The sequence below is a fragment of the Cyprinodon tularosa genome, unplaced genomic scaffold (genome assembly GCF_016077235.1).
Source record: "Cyprinodon tularosa strain WSP-4 unplaced genomic scaffold, ASM1607723v1 ctg1028, whole genome shotgun sequence".
Lineage (NCBI taxonomy): Eukaryota > Metazoa > Chordata > Actinopteri > Cyprinodontiformes > Cyprinodontidae > Cyprinodon > Cyprinodon tularosa.
This window is the reverse complement of record NW_024037814.1, coordinates 141,697-160,316: the sequence shown is the minus strand read 5'-3', so window position 1 is coordinate 160,316 and position 18,620 is coordinate 141,697. Positions and strand designations below refer to the sequence as shown.

The following is an 18,620-nucleotide window of genomic DNA, read 5'->3' as shown; positions in this document are numbered from 1 at the left end:
CAAACAGGCCAGATGATGACAGTAAGCAAGCTGCATCGGGTCAAGGGTGGGGCTCACCATGGTCAGAAGGTGAGCTAAGATGAGGTGCTCCATGGTCTTCATCAGTTGGGAGGTCAGGGTGACTGTTCTTAAGCGGGCCGGTTCTTGGTGTGCAGCGTTTTGAGAACATTGTACAAATGTGACTGGATGATTGTGAACTTTTCTTCATCTACTTCTAAAGTTAGGTATTTGCCTCCCCTGCCCCAACTACTGAACATCCTAGGCCCCAAGTGTAATCAGGGTGTGCCTCCTTCTCCTTCCTATGCTCCATGCCAGGTGCCTGTGTCTGCTAGAATACTGATGGTTCTCTCTGTATGGGGGTTGGGTACTTCAGTGAGTGCTGACTTTTTCCTGGTGACTGCTAGGTGGTGCACCCCCGGAACTCGGACCCCAGGGGTCTCAGCCAAGTCCACCTAGGGCATGACCAGCCTCAAGTGGAGCCCATGGGTTTGCTGCTGTAACCCGTGGGACCTTGGCACTATGGTCTCTGGGGTCATGCCCTTCAGGGACTGGGCCCCTTTGGGGTTTGTCAGCTGGGGTCGGGTTCCAGGTGCTCTTGTCCACCCTTCTCTAGTGGTTGCAGCCACCCCCATGTCTGCCCTCCTTGTGTGCGAGTTATCTGGGGTGCCTTTAGATATTTAGGGCTCACGTCAGATTTTTTTTCTGTCCAGGGCCCTGTAGGGCAAGTCTGGGGACTCCCATGCCGGCTATTGATTTTCTTCAGAAGAAGCTTTGCAAATCCTTTATTCTTGAGAATGCCCATACATACATTGGTTCCTGGTGCTCACGGATACACACTAATTTTAAATACTAAGCTGCAGTTATACATGTATATTACCCTTATATACTGTGTAATCACCATAGGTTTTGCCTTCCACACACATGGACATCTAAAGAACACTCACTGCTCATGAAGTTTTTTTTTTTTTATGTTTACTTTCCTTGTCTGTTGTCTTCTTTTTGCTTTTGTTCTGTTCTCTGTTTTGGTCCCTCTCATTTTATATAGGTGTGGAAGCAGACTTGAAGGAATTACTATATATCTTCTGTGTAGGTTATTTTTTGCTGTTATGTTTTATTTTTTTATCTTTCCATGTATATGATTTTACACCCTAAATCATTTTCAATGAAGTTTCATACACAGCTACTAGGGGGAACCTTATGGCAACAGTCATAATGTTCTGCTTGTGAAAGCAAAGCTATTGGGCTATCAGCTAGCTGTGGGACATCAATCCCTAGATATATATTGGCAAAAGAGGAAATGAACAAAAAAAACCCAAAAAGCAAAAACAAAACGTTCATGCCTAGGCACCCTAAAAAGACAATGCAAACAGATCATACAGACTGAGTGGTTAAATCTCTATGTCTTATTTAAGGAGCTCTGGGTCATTGTAAGGTCCTTCAACTGGTCAGGCATCAGATTAAGTCCTCTGGTTTAGATGGGCCTGCTATATGCATTTTTCTATGTCATTAGTAGAAAACGTGTTTGATTAATGGTTTTCATCACCATTTACTGGACATTTTCCTTGCTTTTACAGGAAACCAAACATCTTGTTAAAATTTGGTGAAATAATTGCCAACGGTCATAAGATTGATTCAGAATGTCCTGCCATCTATGATTTGCCGACAAAAACAAAGAGGACTGCAAATCTGACCAAAGTTACTGTTGGCAGGAAAAATTAAAAGCCAAACAGAACCATCTTACTTGTTGGTGAAACAAGAACAGGAAAGTCTACTCTGATCAACGCTCTGTTTAACTACAGCATGAGAGTGAAGTTTAAGCATGAAGTCTGGTTTCAGATTGTGGAGGAAGAGGAGAGAAGTCAGAACTCAGATGTGATCGTCTATCAGATCTTTGGGTTTGAAGATCAAACTCTGCCGTTCTCTCTGACCATCATTGATACTCCTGGATATGGAGACACCAGAGGGATCCAAAATGATGATGAAGTCAGTCAGATATTATTCAGCTTGTTTCAGTCAGAGGATGGAGTTCCTGACCTTCATGCAGTGGGTCTGGTGATGAAGGCGACTGATCATCTAGTCAGTGATCGACTGCAGTACCTCTTTAATTCAGTGGTTTCTCTGGTTGGACCAGAAAACACCGTAGCTCTGATCACACACTCTGATGGAATGCCTCCACTCGAGGTCCTTAAAGCTCTAGAGAAGGCAAACATTGAATGTTCTAAAGATAAGAAGAACCAGATCGTCTACTTCACGTTCAATAATGTGCAGAATACCGAGAGAACTGAAGAAAATGATTTTAGCTTAGAGACTGCATGGAGAGTCTCAGAGAGAGGATTTGGTCGAATAATGACTTACCTGAAAGATATCTGCCCAAAAAATAAAGAGCTAATGTATGAAACCCTGAAAGAACGGGCCAGACTGACCGCCTGCATCCAGAACCTGGAGGAGAGAATCAGGTTCACTGAACTAAAGCACAGAGATATAAACATGATAGATGAAGCCCTAAAGAGACACAAAGAACAGAATAAATCTGAGCAGTTTACTGCAGAGGTAACAGAAGTTTATAAAACTCTAAAATCATTTAAATCAGGTCCAACCGGGGGGATTTCTGAAGCAGCTGTCTACTGTACCGTGTGTGAGGAGAACTGTCACTATCCTGGATGTACTATGGGTTTAAGTCCAGAAAGGTGTGAAGTCATAAAAGATGGAAACTGTACTTCATGCAGCAACAAGTGTCCTGCATCAAAGCATAAGAAAGACAACAAGAAATATGTGATCAGAACCAGAAAAGTCCAACTCACTGAAAGAATAGTGGCACAGACATACAAACAGAATCTGGCACTAGGTGAGAATAGGTTTGGTCTGTTGGAAAATCTCGTAAAAGAAAATAAACAGCTGTCAGCAGAGAAGATCAAGCTGTTGGATGAAGCCTATGAGCTTGCGGTAAAATTGTATGAGACCAACACAGTGAAAGCAAACATTACTTCTACGCATGTCCTGCTGGACTTTCTGATCCAGAAGTTGAAGGAGAGAGGAGACAAAGCAAATGTGAAGATTCTGGAGGAGATGAACAACAAGATGGATAACAGAACCAGAGCAGCGCTGATGGAGAGGTAAGTCTAACCTAAATAAAAAATAAAACATAAATAAAAGATAAAAGTTGGAAAACTGCAATAATTTCCAAGGAAAATATTTTTTTAAATGATTTAAAATGTTTGGCACATCATGAATCATTCATATTTTACATAGAATTTATGTAAATATATATCCAGTAACTTTTACTCAAAGAGTTTTTTTTAGGCAAATATTTATTAAATTAAGCCAATTACAGCATTTTCACTGACTGGATGACTTCTGCTTTGCTGTTGTTACCCAAAAAAAATCAAGAAAAGCAAAATAGTTAACTTTATGTTTAAGAGGGCAAAAGGCAAGACCTGATTTAGGTGTTTGATCTAATTGTCATGTTGGCTTTCAGGGATCTAACCCACATGCAGAACACTCAGAGGCTGGGAAAAAGTTCACAAAGTTTATTGAAGAATAATCACAATAAAGAACAATGGTTTCTGGGATAAACTGGGTCCGGGTCTGGTCACGACTGGTTTTCACTGCAGAGAGGGACAGATTGGTTAGCAGTCTTTCAGTGACCTTGTAGGTTGGGAGTTTGCAGGTCTATACCTGATCAGAGATGAGCAGAGTGGTAGAAGGGGGAAACCAGGAGGGTCCAGAGGCTGAAGGCAGGCAGAGGGCTAGGCAAAGGCAGGGCAGAGCAGTAAATCTTACTGAGCAGGTTCAGAGCTTCTCTCTCAGCTCTACTGAGAGCGGGCAGGCAGGTTTCAGACTGAGTTGGATTTCCAGGGTTCTTCTGAGAACAGACAGCTTGGTTTCACACTTGAGAAACTCTTCCAGGTTTTCAGGTTTTCCAGACAGGTTTTTCCTGAGAAGCAGAGAGGACAAAAAGCAGATTAGGTTCTGGTTCAGGTTTCAAGGGAGTCAGAGATTCAGACAGGCAGGTTGGCTCAGGCTTGCTAACCATAACTGGCAAACACTCTGGCATCGGATTGTAGCTCTGCCCCTCCTTAAATGCTGGTCTCCTGATGAGCTCATGAGCCGCAGGTGTGGTGGTCAGCTTCAGCTCCAGCAGACCTAGAACGCCCTCTGCTGGAGAAAGGTGGACAGACCTCCAGATCCCAACACTAATCTAATCTGATCTAATTCAACATCCCGCGTACGCACACATGTTGGGTCAGACTATCGTTATGGGGACTTTGCATTGGCTTCAATTCATATTGACTTAATATTTGTTGCCTGTTCTTGGTACTTATCCAAAACATTACCATCACATGCCCAACTCTAAACCTAACCTGAAGTCAATTCACACATTGTCTTAAACCTAACCCCAACCCAAAGAAGAAAACCTCTCCTAATGGGGACCATGGGTTGGTCCCCAAAAGTGCCTACAAATCCCTAAAATGTAGCATATTTAAACTGTCCCCACAAAGTAACCAAAAAGGGCAAACATAAAATAAACACACACACCATGTCAATCTTGGTTATCATGACAAAAGGTTTGGACATCACTTCCGTAACAGGATCATAGAGACGACTAAATCAGATTAAAATATAAAAGTTGTAGGTTCAATTCCACTTTCCTTCTATCATTTGTGGATGTGCTGAACCCCAAGTTACCTTCAGGAAAGTCTGATGTGACAGCAGTGTAAGATGCTCTTAGCTGCCAGCATGACTAGATAACAACTATAGTAAATCAGTCCATTTATAAGATAATTTAGAAGTGATTCTATGTGAGACCAAGTTTAACATCAGTAACTAATCAGCAAATGAACATGAAACAAATTCAGAGAGTTTATAAAATGTTTCAATGATTGACTGTCATTCATTAGATTCAATGTTTTTCAGGATGAAAAGCATCAGATTGGATTTTGATAACTTGATCTCAGACAGTTTTGAGATCAGATCAGAGCTTCCTGCCGTCTACCAGCTGAGAACAAAGAAGGAGATGTTTGGGACTCTGACCAGAGTCATTTATGGCCAGAAAGATGAGAAGAAGCCAAACAGAACCATCTTACTGGTTGGTGAAACAGGAACAGGAAAGTCTACTCTGATCAACACTCTGGTCAACTACGCCATGGGGGTGAAGTTTGAGGATGAAGTCTGGTTTCAGATTGTGGAGGAGGAGTAAGAGCAAAGTCAGTCAGAGAGTCAGAATTCAGATGTGGTCGTCTATCAGATCTTTGGGTTTGAAGATCAAACTCTGCCGTTCTCTCTGACCATGATCGATACTCCTGGATATAGAAAAACCAGACAGATCCAACATTTTGATGAAGTCAGTCAGATATTACTCAGCTTCTTTCAGTCAGAGGATGGAGTTCCTGACCTTCATGCATTGGGTCTGGTGATGAAGGCGACTGATCATCTAGTCAGTGATCGACTGCAGTACATCTTTAATTCAGTGTTTTCTCTGTTTGGACCAGAAAACACCATAGCTCTGATCACACACTCTGATGGAATGCCTCCACATGAGGTCCTTAAAGCTCTAGAGAAGGCAAACATTGAATGTTCTGAAGAGAAGAACCAGATCATCTACTTCACTTTCAATAACCAGCAAAAGACCCAAAGAACTGAAGAAAATGAGTTTGGCTTAGAGAATGCTTGGAGAGTGTCAGAGAGAGGATCTGGTCAAATAATGAACTTCCTGAAAGATATCAGCCCCAATAATACAGATCTAATGTATGAAACTGTGATAGAACGGGCCAGACTGACCGCCTGCATCCAGAACCTGGAGGAGAGAATCAGGTTCACTAAATTAAAGCAGAGAGATATAAACATGATAGATGAAGCCCTAAAGAAACACAAAGAACAGAATAAAACAAAACAGTTTACTGCAGAGGTAGCAGAAGTTTATAAAACTGTAAAACCAATTAAATCAGGTCCAGCTGGGTGGGTTTCTGAAGTAGCTGTCTACTGCACCTTCTGTGAGGAGAACTGTCACTATCCCGGATGTACAATGGGCTTAAGTCCAGAAAGGTGTGAAGTCATGAAAAATGGAAACTGTACTGCATGCAGCAACAAGTGTCCTGCATCAAAGCACAAGAAAGACAACCAGAAATATGTGATCAGAACCAGAAAAGTCCAACACACTGAAATAACAGTGGCAAAGAAGTATGAACAGAATCTGGCACTAGGTGAGAATAGGTTTGGTCTGTTGGAAAATCTCCAAAAAGAAAATAAACAGCTGTCAGCAGAGAAGATCCAGCTCTTAGATGAAGCCTACTAGCTTGCTGTTAAATTATATGAGACCAACACAGTGAAAGCAAACATCACTTCCACTCATGTCCTGCTGGACTTTATGATCCAGAAGATGAAGGAGAGAGGAGACCAAGCAAAGGTGAAGAAACTGGAGGAGATGAACAATAAGATGGATGACAGAACCAGAGCAGCGCTGATGGAGAGGTAAGTCCAACCAGAAAAAAATAAAGCTAGGATACAACCATAATTTCCAAGGAAAATATTTTTATGACAGATCTAAATGTTTGGCACACCATGAAATAAAATATTGAAATATATTTTCCTGCTTTTGATTTAAACTTATTCCATCAATATGTTCTGTTTGTCAATCTTGTTTGTCAAACCTTCGTAACAAAAGGTTTGGACACAAATTTTGCAACAGGACCATAGAGAAGACTGAATCAGATATAAATTATTAAAGTTGTTGGTTCGACTCCAGCTTCCTCCTGTCATATGTGGATGTGCCGAACCCCAAGTTTCCTTCATGAGAGTCTGATGTGACTATAGTATAAGATGATATGAGCTGTCAGCATGACTAGAAAACAAGTAAAGTAAATCAGTCTATTTAGAAATGATTCTCTGTGGGACCAATTTTCAACTGACATCAATAACTAATCAGGAAATAAACATGAAACAACTAAGTGTTTAGATAATGTTTAAAAGATTGACTTTCATTCAATAGAATCAATGTTTTTCAGGATGAAAAGAATCACATCAGTTTTTGACAACTTGATCTCAGACAGTTTTGAGATCAGATCAGAGCTCCCTGCCGTCTACCAGCTGAGAACAAAGAAGGAGAAGTTTGGGACTCTGACCAGAGTCATTTATGGTCAGAAAGATGTGAAGAAGCCAAACAGAACCATCTTACTTGTTGATGAAACAGGAACAGGAAAGTCTACTCTGATCAACGCTCTGGTCAACTACACCATGGGGGTGAAGTTTAAGGATGAAGTCTGGTTTCAGATTGTAGAAGAAGAGAAGAGAAGTCAGACAGAGAGCCAAACCTCAGATGTGATGGTCTATCAGATCTTTGGGTTTGAAGATCAAACTCTGCCGTTCTCTCTGACAATCATCGATACTCCTGGGTTTGGAGACACCAGAGGGCTAGAACGTGATGAAAATGTTAGTCAGAGATTGTTAGACTTGTTTCGATCAGAGGATGGAGTTCAGGAGATTCATGCAGTTGGTCTGGTGATAAAGGCAGCTGAGAACCGACTGAGTGACCGTCTGATGTACATCTTTAATTCAGTGATGGATTTGTTTGGAAAAGACGTGGAGAAAAATATTGTAGCTCTGATCACTCACTCAGATGGAACAACACCTAGAAATGCTCTAAAAGCTCTTGAAGATTCAGATATTAAATGTGCCAAAGATGTAAACAATCAGCCTGTTTACTTTCTGTTTAACAATCTACAGAAGACAGAAAGGGACACAGAAAAGAAAACTGGTGCTTTGAAGCATTCCTGGGATTTTACTAACAAACAAATACAAAACTTCACCGCCTACTTAGACACATCCCAACCTCAGAAACTAGCAACAACTGTGAAGGTTCTGAATGAGAGGATCAGACTGACCGCCTGCATCCAGAACCTGCAGGAGAGAGTGAAGCTGAGTGAACAGAAACAGGAAGGGATTAAACAAATCCAAGAAGCTCTCAAGAACAATGAAAACGAGATTAAGAAAAATGAGAACTTTACTATAGAGGTTGATGTGACCTATAAAGTCAGAGAACGAATTAGTGATGAGACGTGGTGGACGTGGTCTTTATATAACGCACCCGTCTGTTGCGAGCGATGTGAGGAGAACTGCCACTACCCTGGATGTACGATGGCTTTGTATGCTGGGCAATGTGAGGTCATGAAAAATGGTCGCTGCACAGTTTGTACCGGAAAATGTCCTGCATCAGATCATGTGAAAGAGAAGTGGAAGTACGTGAACAAAACCAAGAAAGTTGAGAAGACTGTGGGAGCACTGAAGGAAAAGTATGAGAAGAATAAAGCTGAATGTGAGAACAAGCGAAGCCTTTTGGAAAATCTTGAAGAAGAATATAGGAAGCTGTCTGAAGAAAGATCAATGTATCTGGATGAAGCATATCAACATGTCGTCAAACTGGAGCAGATCGCCCTCAATGTTGTATCACATTCCACTTTGGTCCACCTGGACTTTCTGATTGAGAAGCTGGAGGAGAAAGGAGACACCCAGAAGGTTGAGAGACTGAGGAAGATGAAAATTGCCATGGATAAGAAGAAAACAAAGTCTGTGGGAGATGGCATGATATCTTTTTTCTCGTCTTTATTTAGGAAGAAAGAAACAGATAAAGAATAACACTCATATTTATAATCATCCCAGAAAATCTCCTGCCTCTGAAAAAGCTTCAGTTCATCTATTAGAGATATATTGAAATACCAAATATTTACCTTAATTAATCACAGTTTAAATAATAAAACTAATGCTGTAACTTCGGTCTCTTTCTATATATTTTTATATCAGAGGAACATTAAATTAATCATCTCAGCTTCTATAAAAAGCTGCAGGATGCTTAGGATTAAAATGTTATTCTAACATCATTATGGTTGTTATGAGAAATAAACTAAAAAGATTTACATCTGATAGAGGAGTGTCTTTAAAGTTAAGTTGTGTAACTATTTCTATAAATTTTCATTCCTCCTATGCATTCAAACTCTGCAGATCTCTGATGTTTTACAGATCATCTTTAAACATTTCAGAAGTGAAATCCAATGATTTTGAATCTGATTAATACATTTGAAAATGTATGTAAGATTATATAACAGACAAGAATGTGTTCTCCTTCATTGGACAGAATATTGTGATCCTTTATGATCTGCTTCATATTCTACATCTTTCTTAGTTCAACATTTACTTTGGAAAGTAGATTTTTTTTGTCAATAAAGTCTCTGCTTTGTGAAACCAGTTTTCTCCTGATTTCTTTACCGGACCATCAGCTGAGCTGATTAACTTTATTCAACAACCTTTAGATTCTTTTAACAGAAATTCAAACCTGATAAGAGCAGGATGATAATGCAGATATCAGCATCACCAGGGATGGACAGGCCTTCATCTCCCTGCAGAAGAAATATCAACAAACAAAAACATGGCAGCATAGTGACAGAGATGCTGGTCAGATTTAGGTTGAGATTATTCTTTTGTTGATGAGTTTTATTTATTTTATTTTATCCATAAACTCGGGTTTGGTTAGCAGACGGATGTTTATTGGATCAGATTGGTCCCATCATTACTGAATCATGATAGATAATGCAAACAGTGGAGTTGTTGAGGTTTGACCTTAAGTTGGAAATGCTGGTGAGAAAAGAGTCCAGTAAATAGCTGATGAAGATTCTCAGTCATCCAGGTCATAGACATTCCGTAAATGTTTTTAAAAAACAATCCACTGGACTTGGTTTCCAAGATTTGAAGACATTTCGCTTCCCCTCCTGAAGGGAAAGCTGTTACGTTCAAAAATGTAGGTTCATAAAAGAGAAACTGAGTCCGCACAGAATAGGGATTTTTAGCTTCTGCAGGAGGAGAGAGCCACGTTCAGCCACATATGCTCTCTGGTGGGCTTCCTCAGCAGAAGCCTTTTTATTAGCAGATCATAACACATGGGGTGGATTACAGAATAAAGTGTTCTTCTGACAAGGCAATTGATCAGGTCATAGGACAAATGCTCCTCTGACTGAATCACAGAATAGAGTGGTCTCCTGATAACTGGGATTATCCTTGCACAAACATCAGCAATTTTCTACCACCGTTGCATGACAGTTTGCAGTAAACAGAGTTAAGCATCTCTTTTCTTCAATATGTACACACATTAACTTTATAATCATCATTGAATAAACCTGACAGAGGGTTTGTGTCTTTAAAATTAAACAGTGTAAATTTTACTATAAATGTTCATTCTTCCTCCTGATACATTACAATTGTTCTGATCTCTGATATTTTTTCAGCTCATGTTTAAACATTAAAGAAATGAAATCAGATGTTTTTAAATTTGATAAACTGGAAAATTATCTAGAACCTGTCATGTTTCATAGGACAGAATATCTATTATAATCTGCATTATCTTTTACATCTTCCTCAGTTAAACATTCTTTACTTTGTAAATTAGATTTTTTTCTTTGTCAATAAAGTCTCTGCTTTGTGAAACCAGTTTTGCTCCTGATACCTTTACTCGACCATCAGCTGAACTGATGAACTTCATTCAACAACTTTTAGATTAAACCTGATAATAGCAGGATGATCATGGTGCTGTCAGCATCATCAGGGATGGACAGTCCTTCATTTCCCCACAGAGGAAATATCAACAAACAACTAAAATGATGAACAATAATATGGAAAAGGAGTTAAAACATATTTGTTCAAGAACAGAATGTGATTAAAACATGGCGGCATAGTGACAGAGATGCAGGTTAGACTGAGGTAGAGAAGATTATTTTTGTTGATGGGTTTTATGTATTAATTTTATATTTTCCATAAGCTCAGGTTTGGAGATGGATCTTTACTGAACCAGATTGGTCCCATCATTACTGAATCATGATAGATCTTTAATAATCATGTTTTATAAACAGTAGATTATTGCAAATATTGGAGCTGTGCTGATAAGGAGACTTCAACTGTTATATCAGGGAGGTTTGAACCCAATTTTGACCCGCTGGTGAGAAAAGAATCCAGTAAATAAGATAATCCAAAACAGAAAATTGTCTTTGTGACTAATCATTGCTATTTGATACAAGATTGCATGTTAGGACATCTCTGATCTGTGTTAAAATTGGGACCGTTTTTGATCCGGAAAACCTTTAATAATAAACATTAAGGTTGCTCCTTAAAGAGATATCCTTAAATTATTACAGTTTTTCAACATTACTTTATAAACAAATAGAAAACTAGAAATAGACTAGAATTTGAGGTATTTTATTTTTCACTTGTTTAGTAACAAGCAACATTCTCCACCCATTTAGATGTTTAGATGTAAGGGTCTCGGCTCTCATTCATAAAGCATTACATTGAAAACACATTAAAGTGTACTTAAACCTAACATCCAAACTATAGACGACAATGCACTGCAAAAAACCCTGATCTATTAGTCACACTTACAAAAAAAAAGATTAGAATGTCATGATCAGTTTAAGGAATCTGACCCACATGCAGAGAAACCACTCAGAGAACACAGAGAAAAGTTTAACAGGTTTATTTGTAGCATTGTGAACAGAGGTTGGATCTGGAAATGAGTGAACTGGTGAACTTGAACTGGAAAGTCTGAAGGGGAGATCACAGAGATAAGTTCAGGGACCGTGGGAAATGAGACTGCGGCTTGAATTAAGCTGGAATGGGACTCACGTTTGAGGGGGTTCTTGTCAATCCTTGAATCCAGTCTGTGTGGGATTATCCAGAGAAGAGGGAACTCATTGAGCGGACAGGTAGACATACATTGGACCCGGAGGAGTAATGGAGTAAACTGTCACTTGGATTTCCAATAGGAACTTGAATGGATCATGTGGAGGTTTTCCCCTACTCAGTGTGAACTCAGTAAATTCTTCCAGGGGGAGAAGGTCCAGGTATCCAGTTACCCAGGAAGACTTCCTGCCGATGAGCAAAGACAAAATGAGGACAGGGCACCGCCTGGTGGTGGAGGGAGAAGAAACACACAAACTGGATTCCTAACATATAAATTACAGATCACAGCTGTGCCTCAGTTTGCACCAGAGGCTCCTCCTCAAGTTCGGCCCTCTTCAAGCCCACATTCAATGTCACTGTGTATTTAAATGAGTCATATTATTTAAATGTTATGTAACAGTTACCAATAGCAACCACAGCCAAATGAGGGCAAAAGAAGAAGAGTCTAATTGAGGGATTGGTGATTGAGGTCAGATAAAAGAAGTTTAACTAAAAATTCAATCTGGAAGACTCTAATCAGCCTCACCTGAACCACCTCCTGATGTGCCTCGTTGAAGCTTCAGCCAATCAACATTAGGACCACACCCCCTCTTTAGCCAATCATCTATCAACATCCCTTTTATTTAGCCTCTGGCCCAGCTTCCCTCCTGCCCGCCAGACAAACTTTCACCCACCTCCGCCCATCTCCATCCTCACGCTCAGGCTATTCTCAGTCTAACTCATCCTCTGACTTATTCTACTACTCTAATAAAAAACTACTCTAACCTTTCCTATTCCGAAGCAAATATCCATTTACAGCATCATAGTGTTTTGTCGGAGGCCAAGAACCAAATAATGTATTTCATCCATGTCAATAAAACCTTTCTAAATGTATTTTTGTCTGTGTGTTTCTTCAGGTTGAAATATGTTTGGTGTCCACCATAAATAAATAAATACAGACAAACATCCAGCCAGACAGACGGTCATGCATGAAAGGCATTGCTTGAGAAAGCTAGAATCAGCATTTAAAATAAACAACTGTTCAAACTCCAGAGGGAAACACTGAAAAATATGGATTTGTACATTTGACAAAAATGTAATCTCTACAAAGAAGTGGACACTGGAGTGAGTAGATATATTTTCCCATAATTTAGTTTAACTAAAGGAATAAATAACTAGAGGAATAAATAACTAGAGGAATAAATCTGACTGTTCGGTCAAAATGAAGGTACAGGTTAAGACTTTTTTTTATATTCAATTCAATTCAGTTTATTTATTTAGCGCCAATTCACAACATGTCATCTCATGGTACTTTCCAGTTCACCAGATCATACAGTCAGATTGATTCAACATTTTCTATCTAAGGAAAACAGGTTGATGGCATCGACTCATTGACTCTTCAGCAATCCCTCACACTAAGCATGCTTGTAGTGACAGTGGAGAGGAAAAACTCCCTTTTAACAGGAAGAAACTGTCGGGTTCATAAATAGGTTTTTTCTTAAGAAGAACTGAATTACAGACTTATCGATACAATTCCTCCAGGAAGGAGAGACAGTTGAACCCCAAACTCAAACATACTGTCTCCCACTGGACCTCCTCTGCAGAGTGTTTATTAACAGAACATGACGCATGGTTACAAACAGAGTATTGTTCTGACAGAACAATTGATCAGTTCATGAAGACAGGATGCTCCATCAGAATGACAAGGCAGGATGGTCTGACTGATTCATGAGACAGGAGTGGAGCATCCCCTTGCAAAAATGTTTCATAAGCACACATTAATTTTATAATCATCATTGAATAATCCTAACATTCCCTCCTCTTGTGCATATAAAAATTAGCATGTAGCACTTCTAAAAAGATTTTTACTACACACATCATAAATGCATTGCAGATAGGGAATTCAGTAATCAAAGATCAATATGCAAAAAACAAAAATATGAAAAGAATTAAAATGTAAAACTTAAGCAAAAATGATTTATCAAGAATGTAAAAAGCTTAAAAATCTGTCCCTTGAGTAGGCAAAACCTAAGGAATTGGGTTAGGTTGGTTTCTTCACCAGCTTTGAGAAAAAAAGCTCTAAATTGCTTAACCCCTTTGTAGCTGGGCTTCACCACAGATCCCTACCTTAGTCGTGGGGTCCCTATGAATGTAACTGGGCTTCCTGTTGGGGAAAGTCTTTAATCAGCTTACAATGACTCTGGTGGATCCAAGTGTCTCTCTCTTGGATCTTCACAGCGGTTGGAGTTGCTAGTTGCACAATGTAGGGTCCTTTACACCCTGGAGCTGCCCAATTTTCCCCTTGATGATATTAATCAGCACTCGGTCTCCAGGCTTCAGGCCTTCCTGTGGTGAAACAAAAGGAGCTTTGGGCAGATTACATGTTCTTCGCAACATGTGAGACATGCTCTGCAAAAATTTTAAAGTAGTTATTTAATCCTGCAGTTGGATTAAAACACTTGTACTATACTCAATATCCCCCCTCAGGAGACATAATAAACTCATGGCTCAAAATAGCTTCCCAGTGGGAAATTAATTTTGTTACACGCTTCAGTTACAGTTTTATATAAATATACACACATCCAACTACACAATATAATAAAGATAAAAAATAAGAATATGGGGGAACTATTGTTTCCATGGGTTCTCTTTAACCCTCAAAATAGGACACTAAAGGTATGAGCCTTTCACCGTGAGACTGTAACAACACAGAGGTCATATAACTTGCTTAACCGTCAACCAACAAGTGTTAAGGAAGAAAATATTCTAAAATAGTTAACTTGGAAAAAGTTTGGCTCTCTCTCTTCCCTTCCCAGGTCCTCCCGGCGAGCTGCGTGTGGCCACAAGGAAAACCAGCATTGCGTGTTGACGTCACAGAATTACAGAGTTTAATCCAATATAAGACAATGCATAAACTTAGAAGTAAGACAATGCACAAACTTACACCAGAAACTGCAGAACAACGCAGACACACATTCAATTACCTGACATAAATGGAGAGAAGGAAAGAAAGCAAAGACGTACAAAGACATCTTTGGAGAGTTGCAAGAGCAAATCTGATTTTTTACTTCTGTTTAGAAAGTTTTATCCTCTTGTATTTAATTTATTCAAATAAGGCTGGCTTTTGCTCCTCCAACCAGGAGCTATCTCTGACACTCAGAGAAACTTAGAACTTCCCCTAATTTACGGCCTGGCGTCCAGGAATTCTAAGGTCTTCTGGCTAAAGAAAACATGAGATAAGACCTCACAGAATAGCTGTGGAATGCGGGGCCTCTTCCTGCCATAAATTCTCAGGAACAAACTTAAATTCAGTAATTTGGTTCAAGGAAAGGTTATCTTCACAAACTTGTTCAAAATTAAGAAATATGTTCAAAATGAGAGTGTTCAACATACCTTTTACACATGCCATAAGATTAACTGTATTAAAAACTAAAAATAATCATTTTTCTTCAACAAAAGCTAAGACAGTTGCTGAGAAAAGTTCTACATTTAGCTTTATGAATTGCTGTCTGCTACTCTGACATAGCTATTACTGTGTCATAAAAAAATTGAAGAGAAGCTAAGTTTTTTTGTTCATAATGTGGAATCTAAGCCCTGCAGTAATTGCACAATTCTAAAAAGACATTCTTGTAGCTTTTTACCTTCTTCTGAAATAACATGGCCCAAACAACAAACTTATTTCTGCACTCGCTAAAATTTCTATAATTTGTTTATACTTTCCTTTGCTTCACATTTTAGCAGATATTGTTTTATCCTTGGCCTGTATTGTGATTTACGAACTATTTTAACTGAATCTATAGTTGTCAATAGTCTTACATCAATTCTTCTTGTAGACCACAAAGCATTTGGAATATCTTTGAAATCATTTTCATCAAATTGTGATAGCAAAGAATGCTGAGTTATTATAACACATGCTAAATCATGTGTTATAATAACACAGAATTTTATAAGGCTGTTCCCATAGTTGGAAAAACAGACATGGAGCAGAAATGCTAAGCATGTTGCATAGAACACAGAAGGATTTGGTTGCAACACCATTACATGTATTATTCATACAGCCTTCATTCCCCCAGCGTGGGGAAAATTGCAATGCCAAATTTTCCATCAAGTCTCACTTTAACAGATTAATGGGGTGAGTTGGTGATATTGCTTCAAAAACATGCAACCTTGCAACCTTTTTCTTGTCTAGGATGTTTGATTATTTGCTGATTTTATAAAAATGTGCCTTTTAGATGGTTTTAGCATTTACATTATCTTTAACACAAGTATTACAGGCTCCTGATTCGCAAATAAGTCTAACTGCTTGTCCATTAATTGCTAGAACTATTCATGTTTTTGGGAATGAGCCTGAATGTATCACAAGTGTGTCAGCTGCTTCTCTGGAGTAACTTCCCCCTACAGCATGTACATCTTTTCCCCACTACCCCTCTGTGTGTAGGCTCCAGCACTAATTGCAATTTCCTTAACAAATCTCTGCCTAATAGATTAACTGGACAGTCTGGGCTTAACAAATCAGCTTCCACCGTGAATTTGTCTTCATCAGTGACCAATTGTTTTTCAGAAATGCGCCGAACCACCATTCTCCCATCAGCAGAGAATACAGTGATTTATTTTGATCCTGGTTTAATCTGAGGTATTGTATTTTTCACAACAGATTTATCGGCCCCGGTGTCACACAGGAATTTTACTTTTACCCCTTGAATGTTTAAATGCCAGTATGGTTTTTCTGATGTGTTTAAAAAAGAAAAGAAAATTTGCTGTAGGTCCAGGACCTCCACTGGGTCCACAATTAACTGCAATTTTTGCTGGTGCACATGACTGCTGGCATCAGTGCTGGTCATAACATTGGTGACGGGGAGGGTCACTCTGCGGGGGTCTGGACATTCTCGAGCAAAGTGGCCCTCCTTATCACAATTGTAGCACCTATTTTGCTTTCTACGTGACCCCTTGTTTTTCCCCTGTGACCACCGGCCTCTCCCTTGAGCCCAATTATGGTCCAAACTACACTTCACAGCTGTTTCTGTGTTTTAGCTTGCACAATCCACTTATTTAATCCCTCTAATTTTTTTTATTCCCTGTATGTACCTTGCATGACTAAAATAATTTTCTTGTGGGTTATTAATTTTTAATTTTTTTGGTTCCGAACGTAATAATTTTGGAGACCCTGCAGGCGCATTAAGGAAGGCTGTCAACTGGAACAATGCTGCAGTCACCGCTCTAGTGATATCCCCCCCACGCTTGTGCAGATTTAAGCTGTCTCCCTCTAAACTGTGTTTCATTATCTTTTGGACACACAAACAACTTAAAAGACCCACTAACATAACTTTAAGGGCAGAAACACATGTTGGGTTTTAATCCAGAGAAATGTGAGTTTAAAAGATTAAGAGGAAATAATCAACATAGAGACAGGGTTTTGTAATGACGTCAGCGTCTGCAGAAGCGGAGAGAAGGTGTTGGCTCCGAAACCAGCACCTTCTCACACAGATCCCTTCATGGCAAAGCCTTTTATTAACAGTTTACAACATCATAAGGCGGGCCTAAAACAGAAAACCCAGTAATGATTATCTGGGAGGATGCAGGTAATAAGATAGTGTGAATTGACCAACTGGCTGGATGGAAGTCACACAACCATGTGACTCTGCCTCATGACCTACTGGAGGTCATAAAAGTTTATGACCCTTCTGGTTGAATCACAGGATACAAATGTAGCATCTTCTTTCTTTCAATGTTTCATATGTCCACACAATAATTTTATAATTATCACTCTAACAACACATTACATTAAAACCGGACAAACACAACATTAGATCTATTTATTTAATTTTTAATAATAACATATCTACTTTGTGCATGTATTATATCAGCAACTTGCCATTTGGAGCTCATTTATTTATTTATATATTTATTTATTTATGTATTTATTTATATATATTTATTCATTTATCTATTTTTTCACTAGTGCTTGTTTTTAGCCAGCACATAACATTTCTACATTGATCTACTTCTACACACCATCTATTTCAAACTTTTACTTCCACTTCTACAAGTATTTTAAGTTACTTGGATCAATCTGACACAAACTTTTCATCCCCTTTATGATCTTCTCTATACTCTTTCCTGAACCCATCCTTTTTAATTATTTTACCTCCCTGGCTCACTTTAGTTCTATTATTTTATCATTTAGTTCTTCTTATTTTATCTTGGAATAGAGGCGTCCCTCGAACCCATTTTTTTTTTCAAACTATATATTCAAGTATTTATTTTTGGTTGGATCCTGCGCTTCTACAAACTTCTAATCGTAGATTTTAAATAACCCCTAAATTTATTTTGACCTTTTCCCATTTTAAAGAATTTAGTCCAGTACAAACACCTAGGGTATTCTAAGCACTGGATGTTTATTCAGCAGGACAGCACCCGAAAACTGTTGTGGTAATTTATGCTTCTACCTTTTCAGGTGAGAAATTCTTGCCTCTGCATCCACAAGAGTTGTGCTGTATTAACCCCTGCTGTTTTAGCATGAAACAACAGAACCTTAAAGGTTCGATTTTTTCCTGACACACTCTCACACAGTCACACACACCTATTCTAAGGCCTATTATATTTTTTATTTTAACCAACATAGACAAAAAACACCTATTGTGTACACTTTGGAGTCTCCAACTCCAGGCCCTTGCACGCACCAGATACCCAGATGCTGTATCTGTCAAATATCCCTGCTGCGGCAGCTGCAAACCTTACTATCTCGAGAACAACACAGTCTCACACTCTAACACACAGAATACCCAGATGCCATATCCGTCAAAAAAATTGGTCTCATCAAATAATCTTGCGACTACAGCTGTAACTTAAATGGTCCTAGACCAACTTTTGATCAAAAGCTTTAGGCCTACCCTTTGTCGTGTAGAATCAGTTCCTCTAGAGCCGTC

The 18,620-nt window shown here is 39.0% G+C and overlaps 1 protein-coding gene and 1 pseudogene across 1 annotated transcript in view; both read left to right on the top strand.

The window, feature by feature from the left end:
- The first annotated feature begins 4,915 nt into the window (after positions 1-4,915).
- LOC119780506 lies at positions 4,916-6,292 on the top strand (annotated as a pseudogene).
- Positions 6,287-18,620, top strand: part of LOC119780498 — a 21,555-nt gene continuing 9,221 nt past the window's right edge. The window contains exons 1-2 of the mRNA XM_038280569.1: positions 6,287-6,468; positions 7,002-8,558. Coding sequence (XP_038136497.1) covers positions 6,365-6,468; positions 7,002-8,558 — 1,661 coding nt within the window. The 5' untranslated portion in view covers positions 6,287-6,364. The remainder of the gene's footprint in view (positions 6,469-7,001; positions 8,559-18,620) is intronic.